This window comes from Maylandia zebra, linkage group LG15, assembly GCF_041146795.1.
Source record: "Maylandia zebra isolate NMK-2024a linkage group LG15, Mzebra_GT3a, whole genome shotgun sequence".
NCBI lineage: Eukaryota > Metazoa > Chordata > Actinopteri > Cichliformes > Cichlidae > Maylandia > Maylandia zebra.
This window is the reverse complement of record NC_135181.1, coordinates 25553539-25578957: the sequence shown is the minus strand read 5'-3', so window position 1 is coordinate 25578957 and position 25419 is coordinate 25553539. Positions and strand designations below refer to the sequence as shown.

General features: G+C 42.8%; 2 protein-coding genes and 2 long non-coding RNA genes across 10 annotated transcripts in view; 2 read left to right on the top strand and 2 right to left on the bottom strand.

Annotated features, from left to right (window-relative positions):
- The window catches only part of pex7 (peroxisomal biogenesis factor 7), a 44382-nt gene extending 36178 nt beyond the window's left edge, over positions 1 to 8204 (bottom strand). For 2 of the 6 annotated variants that reach the window (XM_004561078.4, XM_004561082.4), the window contains exons 1-6: positions 7698 to 7973; positions 7384 to 7517; positions 6996 to 7053; positions 6275 to 6425; positions 6130 to 6207; positions 5945 to 6053 (exon numbers count right to left, since the gene is read on the bottom strand). In XM_004561078.4, coding sequence (XP_004561135.1) covers positions 5945 to 6053; positions 6130 to 6207; positions 6275 to 6425; positions 6996 to 7053; positions 7384 to 7517; positions 7698 to 7699 — 532 coding nt within the window. In that variant the 5' untranslated portion in view covers positions 7700 to 7973. The other 4 variants (XM_004561081.4, XM_004561080.4, XM_004561079.4 and 1 more) reach the window with 4 other exon arrangements.
- Positions 8205 to 8351: 147 nt separating this feature from the next.
- Positions 8352 to 13352, bottom strand: LOC101485840 (uncharacterized). The gene is made up of 3 exons (XM_004561077.3): positions 12982 to 13352; positions 11429 to 11704; positions 8352 to 11271 (listed from the first exon to the last, which is right to left on the bottom strand). The coding sequence occupies exons 1-3, from the start codon at positions 13109 to 13111 to the stop codon at positions 10598 to 10600; spliced, it is 1080 nt and encodes a 359-aa protein (XP_004561134.2). The 5' UTR covers positions 13112 to 13352; the 3' UTR covers positions 8352 to 10597.
- Positions 13353 to 13762: 410 nt separating this feature from the next.
- Positions 13763 to 16128, top strand: LOC143412694 (uncharacterized). Its single transcript, XR_013093224.1, has 3 exons — positions 13763 to 14054; positions 15815 to 15887; positions 16063 to 16128. It is a non-coding gene; the product is annotated as an uncharacterized LOC143412694 (long non-coding RNA).
- A 1030-nt stretch (positions 16129 to 17158) lies between these two features.
- On the top strand, positions 17159 to 23914 carry LOC143412693 (uncharacterized). 2 transcript variants are annotated; one of them, XR_013093223.1, is made up of 4 exons: positions 17159 to 18005; positions 18181 to 18400; positions 20241 to 20414; positions 21075 to 23914. It is a non-coding gene; the product is annotated as an uncharacterized LOC143412693 (long non-coding RNA). The 2 variants fall into 2 exon arrangements; XR_013093222.1 differs by lacking the exon at positions 18181 to 18400 and having other exon boundaries at positions 17175 to 18005.
- The last annotated feature ends 1505 nt before the right edge of the window (positions 23915 to 25419 follow it).

The following is a 25419-nucleotide window of genomic DNA, read 5'->3' as shown; positions in this document are numbered from 1 at the left end:
CTCTCTCACCATTGATCGCTGCCATCGTCTCATTACAGCTGTGACCAGGCCTGCAGCAGCGCTCTCTGAAGCAAGACGCGGCGCCTCCATCGACACCAGCCGGTGTGTGTGTGTGTCTCTCTGTCTGTGTGTGTGTCTGTTATCACAGCTCATGACCTAATGTAGGTTTGCAGATACAGAGAACGAGTGTGGCCAAAGTTTCCCTGAGGCCAGGACCTACCAAACACCGCTCAGCGCGCACGTACGTGTGTGTGTGTGTGTGTGTGTGTGTGTGTGTGTGTGTGTGTGTGTGTGTGTGTGTGTGTGTGTGTGTGTGTGTGTGTGTGTGTGTAGCAGAGACAGAGAGCCTGCTGTATCTGGTGGACACCTGCTATCACTTATTTAAACAGACACTACCTGCTCACAAAGTCCAACACACACATACACTGAGCGGTATGAAACCGTGTGTGTGTGTGTGTTTCAGTGTCCTGCAGCAAACATCATTTGGCTGGAGAACAAAACACGAGAGCACGGCGGTGAGGCTGTGAGGAGCGATGGAGAACACCGAGGCTCAGCAGCACATCAGTGATTACAAATGAATCTCACTGAAATTGACCATAAACTCTCATAAATCTGTTATTGTGAGGCAGAAATGAAAATGTGGGTAAAAATAATGTGTGTCAAGATTTATTTGAAGCAGAAGCAGAAGCAGCTTTAACGCTTTAAAGCGGGGGTGGGGAACTCCAGGCCTCAAGGACCAGTGTCCTGCAGGTTTTCAATCTCACCCTGGGTCAAAACACATGAATCAAATGATCAGTTCATTACCAGGCCTCTGGAGAACTTCAAGATATGTTGAGGAGGTGATTTATAATAAAACCTACAGGACACCGGCCCTTGACGGCCTGGAGTTTAAACACCTTCACCTCTCACCAGCCGCTTTGAATAACCTTTATTCCAACATTGAAGGCGTGTGACAGAACTCAAAATGCGATGTCAGATTTGATATTTGATTCCTAAACTGCGGTGAGCTTGCAGGTTTTATTAGAGCTTCCATTCTGACTCCAACCTCTGCTAAGAGTGTGCTGAGAGTACAGGCATGATCAGAACCTTCTGAGAAGACGTCCCCAAAAAATAAATGATGATTTCCACTTCACGATCATCTTTTCGGGCACCTCTGGACAGCTTTTAGCTCGGCTGTTTTACGTGTGCCTCTACAAAGGATACTGGATCTCCTCCAGTGTGTAAACACGATGATCCCTCAGCTGGACATTAATTTTTAGGAAGTGGGCAACATGGATGCATGACGAAAACTCCCCTCTGAGGGTTCACATCATACACAGTCTTACCTTTAAGGAGTCACACTGTTCAGGTAACATGCTGCCATGGCCCAGGAGGGCCCATGAGTCTTAACAGCCTTGCCTTGTTTTTTGGTCTTTGATGCCTGTGCATGTCAGATGTCTCAAGAGCCCCCACAGGGACCCGCCAGGCTCACGGTGATGCCAACACTATTTGGGGGAAATAAAGGTTGTATAGACCGCACCCATCCAGCATCAATCATCGCCCGTCTCCTGTGGACCACCATCCTCCAGAAGCCCTTGACAGCAACCTAAACTTTGACATTTCTAATTTAAATGAATATTCAGAATGTCGGCTCATCACTCAAATTTTACATAACTACATAACCAAGCTTATAACTGCAGCAAAGCTCTGCTCATTATTTCCTCATTAAACCCACAACTGACCGCCCACCTCACATCCTGATCGCAGAAGCAAGCTGTGACCAAGTCTATAAGTTAAAGAAAAGAAAAAAGGACGAGCAGAACGCCGAGAAACCTGGATCGAGCGTGAGTGCGCCTGCTGGAAGCAGGAGCACACAGAGATAAACGCAGAGGCTAATTTGATGCCGAGTTTTATCACTCCTGCTGCAGGTCAGAAAGCGGTGCACAGCAGAGCTTCGCCTCCGGCTGCTGCCGTAAACAAACTGGCAACTGGATGCATTAAATAAAGCTTTAACACAAGCTACTCTCCTCTCGCTTTCAGACCACTTTTAGGTTTGGCTTCACACTTCTCTGCCAGTTTTTGTGCCTGCGTGCAACACATCCAACACAATTAGCTTTAAAAAGCTTAAAAAAGCAATAAAGTTCAACATGTTTCATTAAAATACTTGCTTCAGTTCTGGGAGGCAGAGCTGCACACAAAAGTACAGACAAGGTGTTTAGCATTTAGAGCTTCATGAGACCCTGAGGCCAAAATAAATACTGCACTGGCTCCTTTACTGTAGCCTGCTGTGTGCTGATAGCACAGCTCAGTAATGCTGCAGATTTTCAGCGTGGGTTTCACAGGCAAGTCTCAATGCAAATGGAGTCCATGCACCTTGCTCAGAGTCCTGACATCAGCAGGTGACCTCCGGCTCAAAGGTAAAGACAAAAGGCATCGCCCACCAAGGAAGCACAGTGGCGCCTTCACAGCTGTTTCTACCATAGGGGGTACAGCTGCACGTGAACGAGTCTCCTCAGGTTCGGCTCTGTGGTTGAGCCGGTATCGTCGGCTTTGTCTTTTTAGCGGCAGACGCGCGGCTGAGAGGTCCTGGCGCCGAAGTGCTCGGATCAAGACACATTTTCAAAGAGCCTGAGCGTCCTCATTCAAATCTCTGAGCTTAACTCTTGGTGAGAGGACACCACTCAGCACCGCAGAGGAGGACCGATAAGACAAGTGCTTTACATCCTCATCCCTGTGCCGTAGAAAGTGTTTCCTCTTCCAGCTCCAGCAGCTTGAATCCACAGTGCTGCTGCAGGGATTACAAACTGTTTCCTAAAGCAGGAGCTGGAACGTTTTAGGGAGCTATGTTATGACACCCTGTAGGAGTCAGTGATGGCTGGTTCTTTGCTGTTTTTGAATAACTGTTTGTATCTATAAGGATTCAAACGGTTCTTTAAAGATTAGTTTTTGGCTGTGAGGGTCAGCTAAACATGCTTCAGAAACCAGAAGAGTTACTCCAAAAGTCAAAGACGTATAAAGAGAATGTTCGGAAAAACCACAGCCAAGTGTTTGGACTACGGAAAAATCCTGAAAAATGGAAACCCTCCAACTTCATGGCATCACTCCTTAAAGAGTTACTTAAGGATAAAAATCTACCAAAACTGTGAGGGAACTTTTGAGGAATCAGACGATATAAAAGAAAACTGTGAGGAGGAGATCATCCTGACAAGGGGCATCATTAGTGTTTTGTTTGCTGTCATGTTACAGCTCTGTGTGTTGGTCTTTATAGAGCAGAGCTGCTGCACTGCTGAACCTCACGGAGATCTTAATAACAGGAACCTATTAGAAGTGAGAGCAGAATAAAGCTACTCTCTCACATATCGACACCAATAACGGAAAATCTGTCACACATGCAAACCATCTGTTGTCTAATGGACGTCTTGTAGGTAAAAGCCGAGGCTTTTATGTGTTTTAGGACCACATTAAGAGAAACACTGTGCGTTTTTACTAATTGTGAGCGTGCGGCGAGTTGACTGGCAGAATATCAAATGCAGTGCGTTCGGTTGAGCTGATGTACGAGACCAACATGGAGTTGAACCGCTGTAAGCGGCGGACACGGACACTCTGAAGGTCTCATTATGGAGACGTGCTCTCAGTAAAGCATTTAGCTGCAGAGCTGTTATTAAAGCCGGTTAGTGTAAGTCAGGACTGCGAGACACTGTGCTGGGCAGTTTGAAGCCGTAACCTGATATTTTACAGACCAGAAAATATTATGAGTTCCCAGAGTTGAGAATAAGTCAATAAAAAAAAAAAGCGGAGAGATCAAAAATCAAATCAAATGAAAACAAATATGAAGCATCAACCACAACAACAAACCCCAGAATTACAGCCTCCAAGTTCATCTGTGGCACCGGTCATCATATGGTGCCAACAACAAGGAGCCATTAATCACACATCTGTCACAGGGATCACTGACACATACTCAGAACTCAGATCTGAACACAAACACCATATTTTACTTGTTTTAATTCAGCACAGCCATCATGAAAAACAAATTCTCAGAAATTTGTTCAAAAATCAAATGAAAAACATCCAGAACTTCCTTAAAAATCACATCTGAGGACTGCTGGTGCATGCATGAGTCCACTGCAGCACACTTCTAATAACTGAACCCAACCTGAACAGACCTTTTATAGCACACAAACACAGGATTCAACAGTTAGGACCCTCACGGATTGTCCCAGCTGTGTGTTCTATATACACTCAATCAAAAATAAAGACTCATTTAAGGTCAAATGGTTGGACCTGGACTACCCCGTGAGCAGCGGGGGGTTAACATCTTCCTGCTTTGAGAATCTCATCAGAGACCTCCGCTCGCTCACAAACCAATTAACCCAAACTCATTGGCCGAGTCACGTGACAGACAGCACCTCCCAAACCGAGCTCGAGCTGAAGGCGGCTGCTGCAGATTGGATGATGAATTGCTGCCCCTGTATGAAGTTTAAACACACTCCCAGGAGATCATCCAAATGCTCCCTCTGGCTACAAACTCACTCACATCACTGTGTGGATGAAAACTTTCTCGACAGACACACAAGAAAGCGACTTCTCAGACTTTTACATGCTTCTCTGGTCTTACTGACCACTCTTTATCCAGACTTGAGGCCAGTTAACCTAAAGTGCACATCTGCTGGAGGACACATGAAAGCTCCACACAGTCTCCACCCAACCAGGAACTAACTCTTTAAGCCCTGCACCGCAGCACCTTCGACTTATCCTTCAAAGATGATGCCTTTGATTTATGCTCGTGTGGGACAAGTTTTATAGACTTCAGGCTACTGTCTACTGTCGCTGACCCCAAACATCTGTAGGTCTGAGAGCAGGAAGTTAAGTTTCAAGCTGTTGCAGAGTCTCTGAGAATCTGTCAAGTCCTGCTCTGACAGCGGATGGCGATGTCTCCAGCATGACCCAATGAGACATGCAGCAGTCTGACGTCACTGTGGAGCGCACTGCTACAGCAGAAGCAGCAAACAGAGCCAGGAGGACTGCTTTAAAGATCCCACCACTCAACAATCAAGCACAACGACAGAGAAAAATCACTGTGACAGAGGTTTGGAGGAGATCCCCAAAGCAGTCAACCTATTACCACAGTCTCCTTCATAATGGGAGAAAACCCCTAAAATGCTTCACTGCTTGATTAGCCACAGAAGTGCCACAGGAAACAGGAAGTGCATCATGCAGAAAATCTAAAAACACATGCAACCTCAATCTTGGACGGCAGACTCGTGCACCCAGCGATGACATCACAGTGACAGAGACACGCCTCCTGCTACAAACTACACCCCTGTGTCTGCATCAGCACCAAAGCAGGTTTAAATCAGAATCAGAACTAACTAACTCTAAGGAAATTATGTGGGTTACAGTTGCTCCAAGGCAGCAACAATAACAGACTAAACTAATTAACTAATACAATATGTTACAGAATTTGCAAATTTAAGAAATAGCACTAATATGCAAATCACTCAGTTATAAATATCAAGAATATTGAATATACTGTGCTTTAAGAATTACATTATTAAAGCACAGTTCTTTCCACGTCGTGTTTAAATTACAGATTTACGTTCGTAACTATGAATTCCTACTAAGACTAAAACCTTCAGTAGTATACTTACTAGCATCATGCAGACTCACCTCACTTCCTACACTGCACACGATGAGGAAAACCTCCAACAAACAACACGAGTGAATACCACGAAAACCTCCAGAGCTCAGGTGCACTCGTGCTCGCAGACAGACACCGAGAAAAAGCTTCATGACATCAAACATTTCCTCCTTTGTAGCTTTAAATCCAAAGTGAAGCTGAATCTGAGCGGTCTGAAGCAAAGTTCAAAAAACGTTCAGGCCTGCTTCCAAAAACCATCACAACAACGCCATCTAATGGTGAAAGCAGCCACTTTAAACCCCTCTGACAGGCCAGCCGACTCACCTGAGGCAGATGCAAAGCAACCTGGGATGTGAGGCGACCAAATGGTGCTGTAGATGACCCCTTCATGACCTCTGAGGGTGGTCAGCGATGGACTGAGAGCAGGGTCCCACTGACAGAGATAAAACTAACATGAAGAAGACAGAACGCAGACGGAGAGGGGAAGAAAGGAGAAACTTTCATCTTACCACTTTCACCGTTTGATCCCACGATCCAGAAACTATCAGGCTTTCTCCTCGAGTCTGACTCCAGTCCACAGTGTACACCTGCACACACGTCACAGTCAGAACACCTGTGTGTGTGTCTGTGTGTGTGTAAGCATGTGTGCGTTACCTCCTGTGTGTGTTCTTTGGCCACCCTCAGTGGAGCACTGTGATTGGCTGTATCCCACAGCTGGAGGCTGCCATCGCCGCCGCCTGCCACCAAAATGTGCTCATTAGCTTCACTCCATGCCACGTCGAACAGGCCGTCACTCCACTCCCAGCTGAGACACACACACACACACGAGGATGACATAAAAACTTAATCTTTGACCTTTGACTGAATTCTTGTTTCCTTTATTCGACTTTAAAGGATTATTTCTGGGGGGGGTTTAATGGTGTTGTGAAGCAGTCGCCTCCAGCACGGAGCTATGCAGCTTCCGACAAGTCTCTGTGTTTCAGTCTTCCCCAGATGTGGAGTCAACAACCTCAGAAATGGCACACTTCACACAAAGATTTTATATCTACTGAATAATCACACATGCGTCATCATTCAGAATGCAGATGAGGAGGAATGTGACTCCTACTGATTTGTATATATCATCTGCATTTTTATTATTTTCTGAGTTTTTAGACCATGTCACTCTCTCAGTGGAAGTCCTGGAAGTCAGTGGCAGTCACATAAAACCAGGGGTTTCTATCTGGTTTCCTCGCAGTCTGATAATAATCTGATCTGTGCTGAAATTAGATGAAACCGAGCCCTAAACCTCCTGCAACTTCTTATAATCATCATCTGTAAGCATAAAGGACAAAAACAGATGTTAGAGAGAGAGAGATGAGGAAACAGATGTTACCTTCTCACTAAGGTGAGCCCGGTCTCGGTCTGATCCAGGACCAGCAGTGTGCCGCAGCCTGTACACACACAGACAGAGTGGATAGGAATGAGAAAGCTGACTGTTTAAAAACAGCTGAAACGCACAGATCTGTGTTTCGGTGTGAAAACCGCGTGATCATCGTCGTCATCGGGGTCTGTTCAGCTCGCTGAGGTCGACGTTCAGAAACAAACAGCACGTCTTATTTTATTTCAGAATATTTATACGGATCAAAAGTCAGGAAACAGAAGTGATGAAGAGCCACAAACTGGAGTTCCTCTAACGTCCGCACGAGGCTCCAGCAGTGAGCATTCATTCTTTATCACATCCAGGTGTGTTCTCCAAACTGTGACCACTGAACTCTACTGACCTGCTATCCCGTAGTACTGTGAGGCAGCACAGGCCACTCTGCTGGGGATATACGGAGACACTTCCACTGCGTAACCGTGACGGGCCGGACTGCGAAACACCTTCACCGTCATCATCGTCACATACAAAGAAACCCTGATGGACAGAAAGGTTTAAAAAGTCTGGAAAGACGACATCGACTATTTACTACAGCATGTACTGTTACTTTGAAGCTTTTTTATGACCCTCAGGCGAAATATTTTAGAAAATATGACAATTAATGTGCACAAAACTTGTAAGACGCCAAATTTCCTAACAAACATTCAGTGCATTTACATTCACAGTGGGGCGGTTTTCTAACCACGTTTTTCACACACGTATTAATCTTTCTCTCGTTCGTCCTCCAGCAGGTGCGATAGGGTCTTAATTAAAACTTAATACTCGGGGATTCCGGTTAACGCGGTCCACGTTTGCGCTCTGAACCCGCCCTGTTGTGTTTTATCAAATAATCCGTGGGGTTCAGAGATGTGAAGCTCTGAGTCTGTTAATCTGTTCACACGTAAGAAGTACGCGGGACTAAAGTAACGTTTTATGACTCAGACCGTGTCTGATCAGCACCTGCTCTCGTGTGGTCTGCAGGTGACAGAGTGACTTCACGGACCCTGATCACATTTAAATTGAAAATGGCTGTCACGTGACTCATAGAAACCAGGTCGTCTCGTGGGATCGAGAGAAAAAAAGCTTCAAAACTTCAGAGACCCACAGAAGTTCCCGCTGCTCCTGCTGCTCTTCTCACTCCACTCACTGCTTCTCCACTTCCGTGTTTTGATCAGCTGACTCCGGATTGAACGTGCTTATACTTGTAGTTGTACAGTTTGCCGCCAGGTGGAGACATTTCTTTACCTTAAAACCAACAAGTGCGCTTATTAGAAATTATAATTCTTTAAAAACACGACATTCAGGTAAATGAAGCTAGACAGGTAATGTTACTTACATTTGTAAAAATTTATTTTCATTTTTAAATTTAAGAAAAGCTTTAAATAACTGGAAAACTTCATATTTTATTAATTATAATTTTCTATTAAATGACATATTTTCTTACGAGATGGAGCATCTGCACGTTCACGGAAGGAGTAATGGTCACTGCTTTTGTGCTTCGTGCAGTTAAAATATTAGTTTTCATTTCCTCAGAAATGACCAAAGATTAGTTTTATTTTTAAAACAGCAATTTCCTGGAAACTGACTTCAAACTGTGTTCAGAGTCTGTGCGCGTTCAGTAATCCACATGTTATTCCAGAGAACAGAAAATGATAGTTTGTATATGTAAGAAAACATCCTTGCAGCGGCAGTTTCCTGCTGAATCGGTGTTACAGCACAAGGATGAAAACTTCAAATTAAGGTGAAATATTCACAGCAGCACACTAAGAGCTCTTTTCAGTCAGTAATCAGGTTTTAATCGGCTCCTCCTGAAGCTCACTTTATGAGTGGTGCAATAATATTTGCAGCAGTCTGCTCAGATGTTTGCATATGAAGTTCACTCTAAGCATGACTCAGCTGTGAGCATTCACTTTAAAATAAAAACACAAATGACTGCAAGAAGAGTTTGTTTGTTTGTTTTTAAACAAAAAACAAAAACAGGACAAACAAAGAAAATAAAATCAGCTGCAGGACTCTGAAACATAAAAAATGTTCCAACTCAGGACTGAATAACATGGGAGAGTAGCGAACACAAACCAGAGTGAAAGGAATCCTTTGCTGAAGCGTTCAATGCTATCTGGGAAAAATCACGCTCTTATGATTGTTTAGAAATACAGACAGAAACTTTTCTGTAATACAAAATGTGCTTTTCTGCATCACACATGGAGCATTGCACTCAGAACACATAACCAAAGACGCTGTGGCCTCACACTCTCACAGCCAGGACGAAACCGTGATTGCAACCACAGCTCCATAAATACTGCGTCGCCATGGAAACCAGGAGAAAGCTGCAACTGGTTACCGGTAACAGGTACAAATATTATTTACAATTTCATTGATCATCACTGAATTCCTGATTCAGAGGAGAAAGCAAAGATCACACTTTGGTCTCAGTGTGACCGGCCTTTCAAAATAAAAGTACATAAAATACATTGAGTGGTGTTAACAGTCTGAGATGATCTCAGAGGAACACGAACCAACACGTCTCTGTTTGAGCTTCGCATCATTCAAAAGTCATAAAAGATCCTTGTTCACGTCAGATAAAGAAGTATTTTGGTCGGGGACAGAGAAGAGGAGGAAAAGTGTGTCTGCAGTGCTGGAGTGCACCACCTGCCCTGACGTAGCGTGTGACACTTTTGGACCACAAACTTAACAACAGTAATTAATTTGCTACAAAGATCTTAACAGCAGATCTTTATCACTTTACCTGCTTGCATCAGGATTCAGGCTACATGGACACATGAAGGAGGCGGAGCCTGCAGCTTATTAAACACATGATACAAGCTGCACCCGTTCATGTCTGTCTGTGTGTGTGTGTGTACAGCACGTACAGTAGTGAAGTATTAAAGTGTGTGCTCTGAATGCTTTAGTGAGTATGAACGCTGACGGTGCTCGATCACAGACTCATCTTAGCTCTGTGATCAACTGACGGCTGGACAAACGCAGACAGTCAGAGAACAGGCGTCTGCTTACTGTCCTCGGCTGCGCTGTTTGACCGTCTGAGTAAGACGACAGAATAAATACTCTGTATTCAGATGTAGGCTTCATCTACACAGGTTCAAATTTTAGACACTTTAGTATCAAATCACCACTTTGACAGTTACAAGCCGATGAAGCGGTTTTACATCTGCAGACGGCCTTCTTGCAGGAATAAAGTCGGTCGTGGAAAAACTGTTTCTGGACAGATTCTTGTGAGAAATCTAAACTTTAGAAAGTCTCCTGCTGCTGAACACGGATGTGCACGTGCACAGAGTCCTCTGTGCAGAAGTTTAAGTTCCCATTAAGTAATCAGACATCAACACTGAAGCGTGGCGCTAACCCTGCAGTGACCCCGATGTGCCCGAAGTCCTGCTTTGTGCAGACATCCGTTTAGTCATCGATGAAAACAGAAACCCAGTATCTGGAGTCATCGGTCAGGGACAGACCATCAAATCTGGAGCTACCTGAATCACCTGTAAGAAGAGTCGGCACGTGTGGAGTCTACAGGGAGGATTCAGTCCTTCCCCTTTGAATGAGCTTCCATCAAAACGTTCGTGGGCTCACTGGAACTTTGTGGCGCCAAACTCGGCCTCGTGCAGAAACTGCTGCATCTTGGTTCGGACCCATGACTGTTTTTCTGCTGTCAGTCTCCTCATAGCCGGAGCCAGGCTCAGCAGGAACAGCGTCACGTCGTCCCTCTGCTCCATGTCACGCTCCCTCTGTGCATCCCTGGCTTCTGTCTTCGTCAGGAATTCCTCCAGCAGGCCGTCGACGCTCTTCCTCTTTGGCCGGAGCGGCCTGGGAGAAGCGGGGCGGCGCTCTTCCTCCACCTCCTCCTCATCGTCCGTTTGGACGAGCAGCTCGTCCACGTCGCCTTCCGGCTCCTCTGTCTTCAGCTGGTTCAGCCGCGCCACGGTCCAGGACAGCGGCGGGCTGCGATGATGACTCTGCGGATCCTGTTGCAGAAGAGGGGTCTGCGAGGAAGAGCGTGACGAAGCTAAGGTCGTAGCAAGAGATGTCACCGAGTGCATCATCATCTCAAACAGCTCCTTCATGTTGGCGTGCTGCTGCGTCTGCAGGCCGTCGTCAGTGTCTGTGGCGCCTGAGTTCACCTCAACCTTTGCTTCTTTGGGCCTGGACGGGTCCAAGCCGACGGAGGGTGGCCGCTTCCTCTGCGGGAACTCTGAGGATGAGGACGAGGATGTCGTCGTGGTCGCGTCAGCTACGGCGAACCCTGAAAACAGACAAAACAATCAGAACTAAATCGATGTCGAATCACGAGAAAATATTAATCAAAAGCCATCAGAGACCCGGGTGCTCGGACTGCACATGGAAAAGCTGATGAGGAAGTACTGCAGGCTGGCCAATCAGAAGGAAGTGTCAGTACGAACCGTAGCTCTCGTCGTCGTCGCTCCGCGTCTCCGTGGTCGTGCTGCAGCCGACCATTTCGGCCACCTGGACCTGAGAGGGCTGTGGGTCCAGGGCCCAGCCATTGGTACCGGCTGCCCGGGCATCGATGAACGGATTAAGGAACGACAGGATGGACGAGTATCTCCATGGCCGGTAGTTAAAGAGCCCGATGCCGCTCTCGCGCCGCTCCTTCTCACGCTGCCTCTCCCTCCTGTGCTGGTCTCTCAGTGTCTTCCACTTCCTTCTGCACTCCGACTCTAATGTGGAAAACCACAAGTTTGCTTTAATTAAACCATAAAACCATCAAATCCAACAATTAAACCATCCTGCTGTGTCCACAACCAGAGACACACACACAGAGTCACATTAAACGCTTTATTTTCACCTGCATACAAAAACTAAAACTAATCTTTGCTCTAATTTAGTTTATTCTGCAAAAACTAAAACAAACTCCCAAACAACCGAACTATTTTTGTTTGCTTGGTCATATTTCACAGCAAACTTGTGTTTGGACAATATTCAACATTTGAAGCAATTTGACTGAAAATAACAAACAGTACTACTCACATGTGAAAATACTCACGGCTCCAAACTCCTGTGTGACTTTTAGCCAAATATGAATTTCAATCATAATTTTTGCTTCCAATGGTTATTTAAAAAAATGATTAAAAATAATACAAACAATTAACTAAATAGTATTAATTAAAAGGACCAAAAAAAGGCAATAATAAAATAACAACCAATTTTAAAAAAAAACAAAAACAAATGCAGAATCCAGATAAATTTTAAACATTCAAACTATTTTTTGGGATATTTTTTACAATTTACATTATGTTTCCTTCCATACATTTATGATTAAACATATTAGGCTGTTTGTTTAAAAAAAAATCCAAGTAATAAAATTTCTGTTGAATTTTATTTTAAAGGCTTTTAAATATAATTTAAAACGTCAGTAATTTCTATCATGTTATTATTAATTTTTAATGTTAAAACATATAAACCCATAAATAACAAAAGCGTATTAACAGCTCCTTTATTCTGTATTTTATTTTCCTTTCTTTTCTTCAGCGAACCATAATTTACTGTATTTGAAAATTTTTAAGTTCAGTTAACAAAGACTGTCTACATGAGTAAAACCTTAAATACTTGTGTTACAAACACACATACATATTTGGTCGTCATCACCTTTTTCCCCCAGTTCTGATTACTAGAAAAATCCACTACGACCAGTTATTTCCCAGTAATTACAATATATGAGTAAAAGCTGCTGATTAAAGTTGTCGTAGATTTTCTTACAGTGTTTCTTTCATAAATCTGTGCTGATAATTCTGAAGAGGAACCATTGTGCTGGAGCCGAGAGGCGACGAGCGTAGGAACATAATAAGGGTCGGACCGTATTTGTTTTGAACTTTTCTCTGATGAAAATCTGAATGTTTGACATGTTTTGAAAGTTTTCCCTCTCGCCCACATCGAAAGTGCTCCCGTGTGAGAGCTGAAGTTCGCGCCGGGATCTCGGCGCTGTTCTGAAACTCACCGGGGACTCCGACGATCTCCGCCACCTGCCGCCACGCGTCGCTCCGCATGTTCAGGTCCCGATAGGTCGGGGAGTTCATGTCGTAGAGACTCGGGAAGCCAGAGACCGCCATGATCAGCTTGTATTCCATTCTCCTGTATTTAAAACTCTGGCAGAGCGGAGCCGGACTGGAAAGAAAATAAAAGAACGAATGGGGGGAAACACTACTTCCGTTTCCGGTGCGTCACAGCTCATTTGTATAAAAAGTGACCAGATTTCAGTCCTTCGTTCGCTAGTGGTGTGCGATACTGCATATTTTGGTATCGATCCGATACCAAGTAAATGCGGGCCAGTATCGCCGATATCAATACCAATACTTTTCAATAAATAAGGTGGATACATCATTGAATTCCTAAATCTCAATTAATTTTTATAACCTTAAGTGTTTTTTGTGATGTTTCCTTTTTTATTATTAAATAGTTAAAACCCAGGACATAATTAGGATAAAGTTTATAATTAAATAGAAAATGCTTTCTTATTGTGGCTGCTCTGCGATGCCACTGCAGGTGAGATGGACTCACCTGCACCGCGTCTACAATCACGCCTGGCTGGCTTAAAACCTGTGCTCTGCTTGTGTTGTTGTTAGTGATGTGTACAGCTGGCGAGCTGCAGCGGTTGTACTAATGTACTGTTAGAGAAATCGTGTGATTATTGTAACGGTGGACAGCGCACGGCAAGGACCGGTTCGGGGTGAGCCGGAGGCTGGCGCGTCAGCGGGACCTGCCAAGCTGGAGACAGATGTGCGCAGGGGTCCTGCCACACCCGAGGGCAGCGTGCTGTCCGGTCCAGCCTCTCTTCCAACAGAGGCAGCACGCTGCGCAGTACTGCGCGCCGACCGCCTGCTCAGCTGCCTGTGAGCCCCGGCTCACTTCCATGCCTGCTGCCCCGCCGCTGTTTGCCACATGGAAGGCTACCTGGGGCGACGATGATCCGGGCCGATTCCCTTGCCTGCTCGCGGAGGGGGCGAGTAGGTTAGATTCGGCCTCAGGGGCGAAGGGGGTATGTGGCGGAGTACGTTCTGCGATGCGCTGCAGGTGAGATGGACTTACCTGCGCGGCATCTACAATCATGCCTCGCCGGCGTAAAACCTGTGCTGTGTTCTGTGTTGTTGTTGATTGTGATGTGTACAGCTGGCAGCAGGAAAGCTGCAGCAGAATGTACTGTTACAGCAGCCATGTGATTATTGTAAGAATAAATCATGCTGTGAAGCATGAAAATGCCATCAGGTCTGCCGTGGCAGTTTACTTTTTTTTTTTCTTTTTTTTTTTTTAATAAAAAATTTTCAATAAATTGCGCAAACCAGTAAACAAATCAAAACAAGTACTGTTGAGAAACTATAATACAAAATTTACAATTAAAATTCTCAATAACAATAACTGGTAAAAATATAAATAATATGTAAACAACAGGCACGTGCAGAGGGGGGGCTAGAGGGGCTTTTTTTTTTTTTTTTAATTCTTTTTTTTTTTTAATGTGTGTGCGTGCGGAGTCCTGTCTGTGCCCCTCAACAATAATATTTAACTATTAATCACAGTTTTGCTAAATAAAAGGATCTGGCTTGCATCAGTCACATGATCACATTTAACCAATGATCGCCCTCGACAGCAGAACGCGCTGGTTACGAGCCGGGAACGAGCTCACAAAGAGCACGCGCATTTTTTCCGGTCCGGAGCTGTAGGAGAAACACAAGTTAACTCAGAGACACAGACTGATGCGACAAAACCAGTAAGTAGGTGTACAGCGTACACTGTAGTGTATACCACCTAGGAGTATGGGCTTACAAGTAGTGCTGTCATAGCTGCTGGCTACCTGTGTAAGGCTGTCATGGGTCTGCAGCTCTGTCCACCGTTTTAGGAAGCATATTTAGTTTTAAAGTATTTAGAACATATTTAGTTTTAAAGTAAGTTACAGGGCTTTTCCTGCCTTTCTGGGGGGATTATATTTCACTAAAAAACGATCTAATATGCATGTCCACATAATTATGCATTATTATAATTATAATATATTAAAAAACACGCTGTATTTTAAAGAACATACATTAAGAAGCAGATTATATTAGATTTATATTTTAAATAAGACAAAATTTGGATTTTACAGCAGTAAAATTATTGTATCGCTACAGTTTAAAAATGTAATAAGCTTTGCCCCTGCACAGAGTGGATAGTGAAACAAATGGAATCATCATAAATACATTATTTCATATTTATTACTTCCCCCTCCTCATTGCTTTATTATTGTAGCTCTAGTAATAAAAATTTAAAAAAAAGATTCTGGATCAGCACCATGATGCCCATAGTATATACAGTATTCTGAAGAAGGTCTAAAATATCACTGTGTGTGCGTGCATGTGTGTGTTTTATGAAATGGATTTTTAAAAAAAATATTACTCATGATATAACATTGTCCAGACATGCCTGGTAAGGACATGAGGAGGAAACAGCAGGAGCTGTGTGAGGCTACTAAAGGCAGGGCTATAACATTTTTCTGTCATCATTTTATTATAGATTAAGTGCAAGAGTTGTTAGGTGTGGATAATTAGATTATAGTTTATTGCAATAGCAAGTTGTGCCTTGTTCTCAGATAGACAGCAAGTGGAGAGTGATATATGAAATGATGGGATGGAAGGAAGAAGAGAAGCAAAGAGTGATTCACAGGCAGAGCCTAAATTATTTCTCACAGTTTTTTGTTGCCTTATGGTTCCAAGCGCTGTCACCAATCTTTGCATTTTGTTATTATCTCATGACACTTGTTTAATCAGCTACCATCTCTCCTATGGACTTTTTAATGTTTACAGTCTCAGATCAACACAGCCCTGCCCTCCAGCACTATCCACAGCAACCCCTCAACAGCAACATTGTACCCATCAGGTAAAGCATCGGCTACATTTGCTTTGCCTTGTTGCCCATATTAGATTCTTGATGAATGTGTGTTGTTGTTATTCAGCCTGGTTCAATGTGCCCCTTTTTAACTTTGAGCACCTGCCCCTCTAAACCTCTCTGCACGGCCCTGGTAAACAACTTAACAACCCCCAACGCGTCTAAGTCAAGTCACGTGACAGCGCAACATGTAAACACAGGAGGGGGAAGAGGGAGCAAAGTGCCTCTGCTCTGCGAAGGGGGTATGTGGCGGAGTACGTTCTGCGATGCGCTGCAGGTGAGATGGACTTACCTGCGCGGCATCTACAATCATGCCTCGCCGGCGTAAAACCTGTGCTGTGTTCTGTGTTGTTGTTGATTGTGATGTGTACAGCTGGCAGCAGGAAAGCTGCAGCAGAATGTACTGTTACAGCAGCCATGTGATTATTGTAAGAATAAATCATGCTGTGAAGCATGAAAATGCCATCAGGTCTGCCGTGGCAGTTTACTTTTTTTTTTTTTTTTTTTTTTTTAATAAAAAATTTTCAATAAATTGCGCAAACCAGTAAACAAATCAAAACAAGTACTGTTGAGAAACTATAATACAAAATTTACAATTAAAATTCTCAATAACAATAACTGGTAAAAATATAAATAATATGTAAACAACAGGCACGTGCAGAGGGGGGGCTAGAGGGGCTTTTTTTTTTTTTTTTAATTCTTTTTTTTTTTTAATGTGTGTGCGTGCGGAGTCCTGTCTGTGCCCCTCAACAATAATATTTAACTATTAATCACAGTTTTGCTAAATAAAAGGATCTGGCTTGCATCAGTCACATGATCACATTTAACCAATGATCGCCCTCGACAGCAGAACGCGCTGGTTACGAGCCGGGAACGAGCTCACAAAGAGCACGCGCATTTTTTCCGGTCCGGAGCTGTAGGAGAAACACAAGTTAACTCAGAGACACAGACTGATGCGACAAAACCAGTAAGTAGGTGTACAGCGTACACTGTAGTGTATACCACCTAGGAGTATGGGCTTACAAGTAGTGCTGTCATAGCTGCTGGCTACCTGTGTAAGGCTGTCATGGGTCTGCAGCTCTGTCCACCGTTTTAGGAAGCATATTTAGTTTTAAAGTATTTAGAACATATTTAGTTTTAAAGTAAGTTACAGGGCTTTTCCTGCCTTTCTGGGGGGATTATATTTCACTAAAAAACGATCTAATATGCATGTCCACATAATTATGCATTATTATAATTATAATATATTAAAAAACACGCTGTATTTTAAAGAACATACATTAAGAAGCAGATTATATTAGATTTATATTTTAAATAAGACAAAATTTGGATTTTACAGCAGTAAAATTATTGTATCGCTACAGTTTAAAAATGTAATAAGCTTTGCCCCTGCACAGAGTGGATAGTGAAACAAATGGAATCATCATAAATACATTATTTCATATTTATTACTTCCCCCTCCTCATTGCTTTATTATTGTAGCTCTAGTAATAAAAATTTAAAAAAAAGATTCTGGATCAGCACCATGATGCCCATAGTATATACAGTATTCTGAAGAAGGTCTAAAATATCACTGTGTGTGCGTGCATGTGTGTGTTTTATGAAATGGATTTTTAAAAAAAATATTACTCATGATATAACATTGTCCAGACATGCCTGGTAAGGACATGAGGAGGAAACAGCAGGAGCTGTGTGAGGCTACTAAAGGCAGGGCTATAACATTTTTCTGTCATCATTTTATTATAGATTAAGTGCAAGAGTTGTTAGGTGTGGATAATTAGATTATAGTTTATTGCAATAGCAAGTTGTGCCTTGTTCTCAGATAGACAGCAAGTGGAGAGTGATATATGAAATGATGGGATGGAAGGAAGAAGAGAAGCAAAGAGTGATTCACAGGCAGAGCCTAAATTATTTCTCACAGTTTTTTGTTGCCTTATGGTTCCAAGCGCTGTCACCAATCTTTGCATTTTGTTATTATCTCATGACACTTGTTTAATCAGCTACCATCTCTCCTATGGACTTTTTAATGTTTACAGTCTCAGATCAACACAGCCCTGCCCTCCAGCACTATCCACAGCAACCCCTCAACAGCAACATTGTACCCATCAGGTAAAGCATCGGCTACATTTGCTTTGCCTTGTTGCCCATATTAGATTCTTGATGAATGTGTGTTGTTGTTATTCAGCCTGGTTCAATGTGCCCCTTTTTAACTTTGAGCACCTGCCCCTCTAAACCTCTCTGCACGGCCCTGGTAAACAACTTAACAACCCCCAACGCGTCTAAGTCAAGTCACGTGACAGCGCAACATGTAAACACAGGAGGGGGAAGAGGGAGCAAAGTGCCTCTGCTCTGCGCTGACACAGGAGCAGCGAGTCCAGCGACCTGGCTGTTTCATGCCATGCCATCAATGTGGATTGTCCAGACTGAGAGACCTCTTCTGAAGCAAACATGAATCAACATGTGAACATGACCTGATGCTGCTGAAGTGAAGCAAAGTTACAGAGGTTTGATTACAGACACAGCTGAGAGTTTGTAATCTGTCATCATTTTAAAAGGTTTAAATTTCTTCAGTATTGAACAGCAGAAATGAGGCTTTGTTTTCGGAGGCCGACAGCAGTGAACACAACAGCAGACTGGTGCGTAATAAGCAGTGAATAATGCAGAAAACAGATTTTTGAAGGTAAACTGTTCTTGAAGTACACTGAGAGAGAGAGAGCTGTGCAGGAAGTAAACATCAAAGTCAGAGAGAATTCATGATGATGTTCATCAAACGTAAAGCGTAGTTTGGATCTTCTTTTGCTGCTGGTTGGGTCAGTTTTGGTTGGAGACAGATGAAACCTGCAGCTTCAGGATCTGTGAGCTGTCCACTTTCAGCTCCGACGGCGTGTCCGTGTACATGCTGTCGAGTGAACGATCCACGCTCTGTGTTTCCATCTTTGTGTGTTTAGCTGCTCTCATTTACTGTTTTATCTGTTTGGTTGTTGTTGAAATACTTTTGGGAGCATTAACCTGAGATCCTGGCAAAATACATTAATATTAAAAATCGATTCAGGATTGAATGAATCAACATCGCTTTATTCAAATTAAAAAGATTTAAATAGGAGAATCCATTTTTTTACACCCGCCTCTAATGCTGGGTAATGTCAGCTGGTCCATGGGTAGCTGGCTGTGAGGCTCAGGGAGCGTCTACAAAGTGCAACACTGAAAAAACGTCATCCATAAATATTGAGTAATAACTGGACTCTCATACAGCAGGACTCAAATGCCTTTAAACATCAGCTTATCCTGCTGATCCAAGTCCAACACTGAGTTTGCAAAAACATGTTTGTCAATCATTTTGTTTGGTTTCTGAGGAAAATGATTTAATAACTTGCTGCTAATACACAACATTTCATCATATTTCCTCATAACCCTCTTTTGTCTGACAATTTGAATCCCATTTGAATTTGCAATAAAGGATCCACAGAGTTTGGTACGGAGCCCCACAGGGGACATGGGAGGAAAAAAAAATTAAGACGGACTTTTGCAAGATCTCACAAAACTAACTCGGGATCTCGCAAAAGTTTTGCGAGATCTCGCAAAAGTTTTAGCCGCATTCTTCGGACGCCGGCTCGAAGCCGACCGGGAGGTCGAGGCATGATGTGATGGGAAAGCGGTGTTCCTCCTGGCTGTAGTAGGTCTCGACCTCCCGTTAGCTTCGAGCTAACGGGAGGTCGAAGGCCGAAGAATGCGGCTAAAACTTTTGCGAGATCTCGCAAAAGTCCGTCTTAATTTTTTTTTTTTTCTCCCATGTTTTTTTTCTCCGTAGTTTGGTGACAATAATGACAGTAGATGGTTGTGTGAAATTGCTGGAAGCAAATTAGTGTGTGATGTTCTTTCAGTGTTGCACTTTGTAGACGGTCCCTGAGCACTGGTCTCACAGCCAGCTGCACACAGAGACCAGTGTTGTTAGTCCAGGTCAGAACATGACTTGTTGGAATGAAAATGAGCTTGTAGTTTGTCTGCTTTAATAATGTGACTGGAAAAAAGTGTGACTCCAAATATGTCCATTTCTTTCACACTTCACGTTTAAAAGTGAAGCCTTGTGGTTGGAAAAACACGACTTTTGAAAATCTATGTTCTGTTTTAATGATAAATGTAAGACTTTAATGTGAAACATTCAGAGTTTTTTCTCTTGTTGTGTTTGTTTGAATCTCCTTCCTGTTGGCTTCAGCTGTTTGGAGTTTCCATTTTCTAAACTTCTACATTCTGAACCTTCTTCAGCTCTGAACAGATGATGAAACACTGAATGATTTCAAGCTCACACTTTGTCTAATAAACTTACATCTTTCATTCTTTATACAGATTGATGGACTGTAGTTTGTCAGAGATCAGCTGTGATTGTCTGGCAGCAGCACTGAAGTCCAACCCCTCCCATCTGAGACAGCTGGACCTGTGGGGAAACAACCTGAAGGATCCAGATGTGAAGCAGCTGTGGGATCTTTAGCAGAGTCCAGACTACAGACTGGAGACTCTGAGGTCAGTAGAGTGATGGAGTGAGTGGGTGGTGCTGTCAGCAGTATTGTACTAAACACAGTCAGTATGAAACAAAGATCCAGTGTTTCCTGTAAAGCTGCAGCTTCTCAGTGAAGCTGTGAGAGGAGAATGGTGACAGGCTTCAGGATTGGACACAAAAACTTCCTGTTTCTGAAGTTTATGGTCACCATAGTAACGGCTAACACGCTCTGATCAAACACTGTCAACAGCCAATCAGCTCTCTGAACAAAGCAGCACGCAGACCAATGACTGCATTCATTTCCAAGTTTAAAGCAGTGAAGAACACAGTCTATAGGTGAGGAAGAATTTAGTGAGAGCAGATGTTTGGATGGAATTCCTCCAGTTAACAGCTGGAACCGTCGGGCTTGTTGTTGGGGTTCCTACAGAGCTCAGTGGACACACCAAGGTTCTTCTAATGAATGAAAGTCCAAACTCAAACTAGGAGGGAAAAACATTTTCATCAACTTCAATAAAAATCCAAAGATTAGAAAAAGTGAAGCAACAATGAGTCCTAGTACAGTCCCAGCACTGAAGTCCCTGCTGCTCTTTATACTGGATGTGCTGCATCACTGACTGACTGCTGATGAAGATTATCTGGAAACACTTGTTTATCTCCTCTGCTCTTCCTTCTTCTCTCTGCAGGTGGAGGTGATGATGGTAAACAGGACGGTGTGTGTGCTGAGGGAGGAGGAGCTGTGTCCTGATGATCCAGAGAGGTTGAAGCAGCAGCAGCTTGTGTGTAGAGATGCTCTGACTGGGCCATGTTACTGGGAGGTGGAGAGGAGAGCTTCATCCAGCAGTGACTGACAGAGGAATAAGCAGAAGTGCAGATGACTGTCAGTGCTGCAGAGTGAACTGCTCTGAGAACAGCTCCACTATCAGACACAATGTAGAGTCCAGCATCATCCCTGTGTGTCCCTCTGGATCTGACAGAGGATCATCAGTGTATCTGGACTGCTCTGCTGCTGCTCTGTCCTTCTACAGTCTCTGCACAGTCTCTGTCTGACTCTGGCTTCAGACCCTCCTGGATCAAACTCACCTGGAAAGACTTTCAAACATCACTCAATAGATTTGAATACAGAATATATTTGATATATACTGTAGACGTACTTTAGAGTTGCAGTTTGTCACTTGTAAATACAGTCTGTGAGCAACTATGAGCTGAAAGATCTTTCTAGAAATACGAAATGTTTTCGCTCTGTTGCTTTTTCATATATTTCCACAACATTAATATTGATCCCACCTGTCTCACCTGTTTCATGCTTTTATACATAAAACCGGACTCGTGTGATTTGAGGCTGCTGTGGTTGCTGTGCTGCACGTCTTCATTTAGATAATAGAGTTATCTAGTGGTTCAGAGGGAGAACTGCAGGAGGTGGAGCTGTGTTTTAGCATGGAAAACTTTTTATCTTTTAGGCGCAGATACAAATATGACAAGTATCAGTGTAAGATACAAAAGGTCACATCAGTCAGCAGAGGGAACAGTGATCACACAGAAATGTAAGAATAGAAACATAACAGTGAATCTGGACATGTATACAGATGGAAGCAAACAAACAGGATGTAACACTACATTAAAGCCACAAATGGGAAGAAAACAACCCCAAAGGAAAATATATTTGATCTCAGGAATCCAAATCAGATGCTTTAGAGCAGGGATCGACAACCCTGGGCATGCGTGTCACAGCTGGCACGTGAAGGGTTAACTGATGGCACGATCATAGCTGCACTGGCCATCGGGCATACCGATGGTGATTTTTGTTTTTATGGGGGGAAAATGATGGGGTTTTTTTGGTTTTTTTGTGTTTTTTTGTAACGGTATAAACGATGAAAGGTGGTGGATTGGCCACACTGTAAGAGATATACATAAAAATTACAGTTAATAACTGTAAAATGGCAACAGTAAAAACAGTAAACATTGAATCAAAAAGAGTAATTGATTGTAATATGGACATTACATTTCTGTAAATTGAAAAACAGTGATTTGCTTTGGTGCCACTTCTTAATGACGGTATCTTAGCTAACAACCCCAACTACCAGATTCAACTTGTAATTGGCTAAAAATAACTTAGCCTACCGGTGAGAGGGACGTTGCTTGCTGGCAGTTTTTTCAAGCAATGTTGAACGTTCCATATTCAGACACTTCAAAAGCTTCAGGAGCATCAGTACCACGTAAATACACGGATACATCCGGATACTCGAGTCAGAATTCACAATGGGTTTTTGGGACTTTCTTGTGTATGGACCAATGTTTTCTTTTCTGATCAAACCAGAAAGCTTTAATGAGCAGCTGGATTTGTGTCGCATTAACTGGCTGGACACAGAGGACATCGAAATGCAGCTGATTGAACTGAAAAGCTCGACTCTGTGGGGGTCAAAGTTTGCAGAACTACGAACGCTGGAATCCACAGCTGTGCGTGTTCATGGAGCTGCATTTTCACCTGCTGGACATCACTACCTGACAAGTTTAACTGTCTTCAGAACATTGCAGAGGCCTTATTGACAGTATTTGGCTCTACATATCTGTGTGAGCAGATTTTCTCTCGGAGACCTGTGTCTCTGAGTGGGAGACCAGAGATCACATTGACATGTGTGTCTCTGTATTAACAAACATGCCATATTGGCCCAGTTTACTTTTCTTATCAATGTTGTGAGGAGACCATAAATAGCATTTGTATTTTCTGTTGTACAGTTCATTTGCTGTTATGGATAAAAAGTCTTTTTTTTGTTTCAAAATAGTTGATAACTATTCGCTGATAGCTGCCAACATCTGCGCACAAATATAATTCTATAAAGTGGTTCTATATAGTGTGTAACTGTTAATATAGAGCGTTATTAAATTTATTGCTAATGCAATCATATGGCACACTGACCTCTGAGGAAATTTTAGATGGCACTCGTCACCAGAAAGGTTGCCGACCTAAACCAGGGGGTTTAGAGTATCATAGAGTTTTTGTGGTTTGTTTTCTTTAAGTCATTTCACAGATTTTCTCTATAATTTTAATTCCTTGAATAAAACAACAAACTTAGGGGATGATTTTGTAATCCAACTTTATGTGTGAAAGATTTGACTAAACATAAAACAATCTTCCAACTAAGTCGTCATTCTTATCTTCTGAAATCAAACCAAATGTTCTGTTGTTTCTAAATCAGGGATTGATGAAATCTTTGGTTTCATCCATTTATGAACATGTTCTCATTCATATTAAATCGTAGTCTAAGTCAATCTTTAGAGGGATAAATGTCATTCATTATCTTCAAATGTGTTTCTGTTGTTTTGGGGGGAAGTTTGAAGTCCATTGTTCAAAGTCTGTTAATGAAACTTTATGAAGTTTATGTAGGATGTTTTTTCTATTTTGTATTTGTTTGAATTATTATGTGTTTTTAACTCTTTCTGCCATGATGTCAGGTCTCTCTTGAAAACAACATTTTTTAATCTCAATTAAATTTGCACCTGGAGAAATAAAGGATGATAATAATAATTTTGTCTTCAGGGAATCATTTCTCTGTAAAACAGCTTCTTCTGAAACTCTTGTTACATTTCTTGTTTATTGTTTGCTGGTTTTAGAAAAATGTCATCGTCTCTGTGTGAACTTAAACTCTACATGTGGTGTCAGCTATAATACGAGCTCTAGAGTCTAATAACGATGCTTTTATTATTGTCTGGTATCCAACCTAACCCTGGGCCTCTGGCTGAATGTGAAACACAAGCAGATGTTAAAAACTGTCTGGGTTACACATGCATCACGTCGTGTGCTTCCTAACATGGATATGATTGGAATCTGGGCCTGTTCAACCGGTGCTGGTATCATTGTTGTTTCTGAGACTTTCCGAATCTTTACTGGATAAAAACGTAGCAACTGATGGATTTAACATTTAGCGCTCAGACTGTCCCAGAAAATCCATCTTTCAGATGGATGATTTTCATTGGGACTGGCTTTCTTCTGTATCTGATGATTTTAAGGCACGCTGCTTGTTTTTAAAACTAACTCAAATTATTTAAAGCCTCACACGCCTTGATCCTAAACACCCAGATAAATCTTCTCTTATTGACCTTTTTTTAACTAATATGCTGCATAAGTTTTCCACATCTGCAGTTTTTGCCAACGACCTGAATGATCACTGCATAGTTGGTGCTGTGAGAAACACTAAAATCTCACGCTCCGAGCCCGCATCAGTTTTAACTGGGGTCGTATTAAACAGGCTGACAATGTCAGTTTGGGAATATTTACAGGAGAGTTGTATCTACTTTGTGGACAGACACGCCCCTTTTTGCCAGGTCAGGGTGAAAGGTCGGGACAGGCCCGGTTTGGTTCAGTACCGGCTGACCTCCTACATGAGAGAAACCAGGCCTGGGCAGGAAGTCTGGCTCTGATGCTGATTGGCTACGTTTTCATTAGCTGTGTAATCGGATTACTGCCTCCATCATCAAGATCCAATGTGACTATTTTTTACTTTAACGAGTGACAGTACAAACGACCGTAGGAGGTTTTGGCAAACTATAAAGTGTCTCTGCCAGCTGTGACTCCTCAGAGCTACCTCCACACTTAAATATCGACTCCACTCCTGTGTCAGACAAAACTGAAATGTTGCTTTAACAAACACTTTGTTGCTTCTTGTTCTTTGTTCAGCACAGTATCTGATGGTAAACCTCTTGCACACAGCTCTGCTCGTAGTTCCTCGTTACTGATACCTTTTCCTTCACACCTGTCACAGTAGAAGAGGTTTGTAAGGCTTTGAATAGCCCCAACACCAGAAACACGGTGTGGAGCAGGGAAATTATTTTACTGCTATTGGTACATAATCATCATCATTACTATTGCATTAATAATATAATCTGCAGCAGTGATATTGTATTCAGAGGTTTAAACAGTGTGTGTCTTTCAGAAAGACTAAGTTGCAGGAGTTGACAGGAAGTTGCAGAGAGTTTGCAGAAGTGAAAGCAGAGTCTAAGTTATTCTGAGGAGCAGGTTAGACGAGGCTATTT